General features: G+C 54.4%; 1 protein-coding gene across 1 annotated transcript; it reads right to left on the bottom strand.

Moving 5' to 3' along the window:
- Positions 1-73: 73 nt before the first annotated feature.
- LOC113211397 (uncharacterized) lies at positions 74-1343 on the bottom strand (the record flags this gene model as incomplete). Its single annotated transcript, XM_052276041.1, has 2 exons — positions 955-1343; positions 74-385 (listed from the first exon to the last, which is right to left on the bottom strand). A coding segment is annotated over exon 2 (303 nt), but the record flags the coding sequence as incomplete, so codon positions are not given.
- Between the last annotated feature and the right edge of the window lie 79 nt (positions 1344-1422).

Genomic DNA, 1422 nt, shown 5'->3' with positions numbered 1-1422 from the left:
AAAAATTAAACAAATAAAATTCAGAGAAATTCAACAGATAAAAATCAAAACTCTCAAAAAACAAAAAAACAACGTTTTTTTCAAAAGCGGAGAAAATTGTGTTGAATTTATAGTATAGGAATCCTCTGTTAACACTCATACACACCTTGAGCCTGCAGAACGCCCTGGACAGCACCCTCATGCGCGCCCGCTCCCGAGCGTTGGCGGCGTTCCGCTGCAGCGGCTGGTGCGGCGACCCCGTGCCGACGGGCGACCCATAGTCCTCCAGGTCGCCGTCGAGCGCGCCGTCGTCCATGCTATTGTCGTCGAGGTGGGCGCTGAGACTCAGCAGGCGTACTTTGGCTGCGGCGCCGTCCGCGCGCTTCCTCCGGGGCATCACGATGACCTGCAGCCAAAAGTCAGGCGTTAGGTTCGCACGTCAACACTGATTGAAACCGGCAGTGCCCAACCAGTAAAAAATTCGAACTTGGCGAACGCTTGCAAGTGTTGGTTGTGCATTTCGAAGACTTTGTCGTTGCACAGTTGCACACTTACTTTACAGAGTGCGTCAAACAAAGGTGTTGAAACTTCCAAGTCTACAAATATTTAGTTCAACAGTCTTCAACAAACGACCAAATTGAACACCTGCAATTTTTCAGGAAGCTGTTGCACCCTGAGTTGCACGCACACTTGCAAGTATTTACCGGTTGTACCAGGTGGCTGTGGCTCTCACGCCGCGCGCACTTTCGTAGTAATGCTGCACCGCAAGCACGAACGCGTGTGTGTTGCCTACTCGCACGGGTCCATAAGGAGCCGTGAGAGCGAGGATAGGCAGGCAAACCCGCCCGCGCCCATGCACGCGGTACAGTATAACTACGAAAGTGCGCGGCGCGTCAGCGAAACAAAGGTCAAGCAGCAGGTCGCAAGACGAGCGAAGGCACTCGCAGCAGCAAGGGCGCAAGACGCCGTACTTACCTAATCATCGAGTAGGTAATCCAAGCGAGACACCTCCTCTTGCGGCCACAAAGTTGGTGTGTTAATCCTGGGTGTGTCGCCGAATCCTTCGAGCTTCCATTAATCACACTTCACTTCAGTCACTGCGGTGTCACCGCCTGTCCGGTCACCGCGCTCGCGACCCGCCCATTAGCACAAAAACACAAACACCGCACTGGTTCACTCGCACGCGCACGCGACAGGCCGTGACGGAGCGGACAAATTGCTGGGCGACCCGGGCGCGTCGAATGAGACGACTAACTGGCTGTCGATGGGGGATGAGGGGGGGGCCCAAACTCAGATGGGGCGCTAATTAGCAAAAAAAGCTAAAACCTCTTCTTCGGCGCTGTGGAGGGGGAAAAGAGGGTGTGGTTTGGGGGATTGAGTGGGAGGAGTTTACACATGTCTTGGAATGGGCGAGGGGTAAGCGGGGCGGGGACGAGGGAAGGG

The sequence above is a fragment of the Frankliniella occidentalis genome, unplaced genomic scaffold (assembly GCF_000697945.3).
Source record: "Frankliniella occidentalis isolate FOCC.00 unplaced genomic scaffold, Focc_3.1 Scaffold1455, whole genome shotgun sequence".
Lineage (NCBI taxonomy): Eukaryota > Metazoa > Arthropoda > Insecta > Thysanoptera > Thripidae > Frankliniella > Frankliniella occidentalis.
This window is presented reverse-complemented; position numbering and strand designations above follow the sequence as displayed.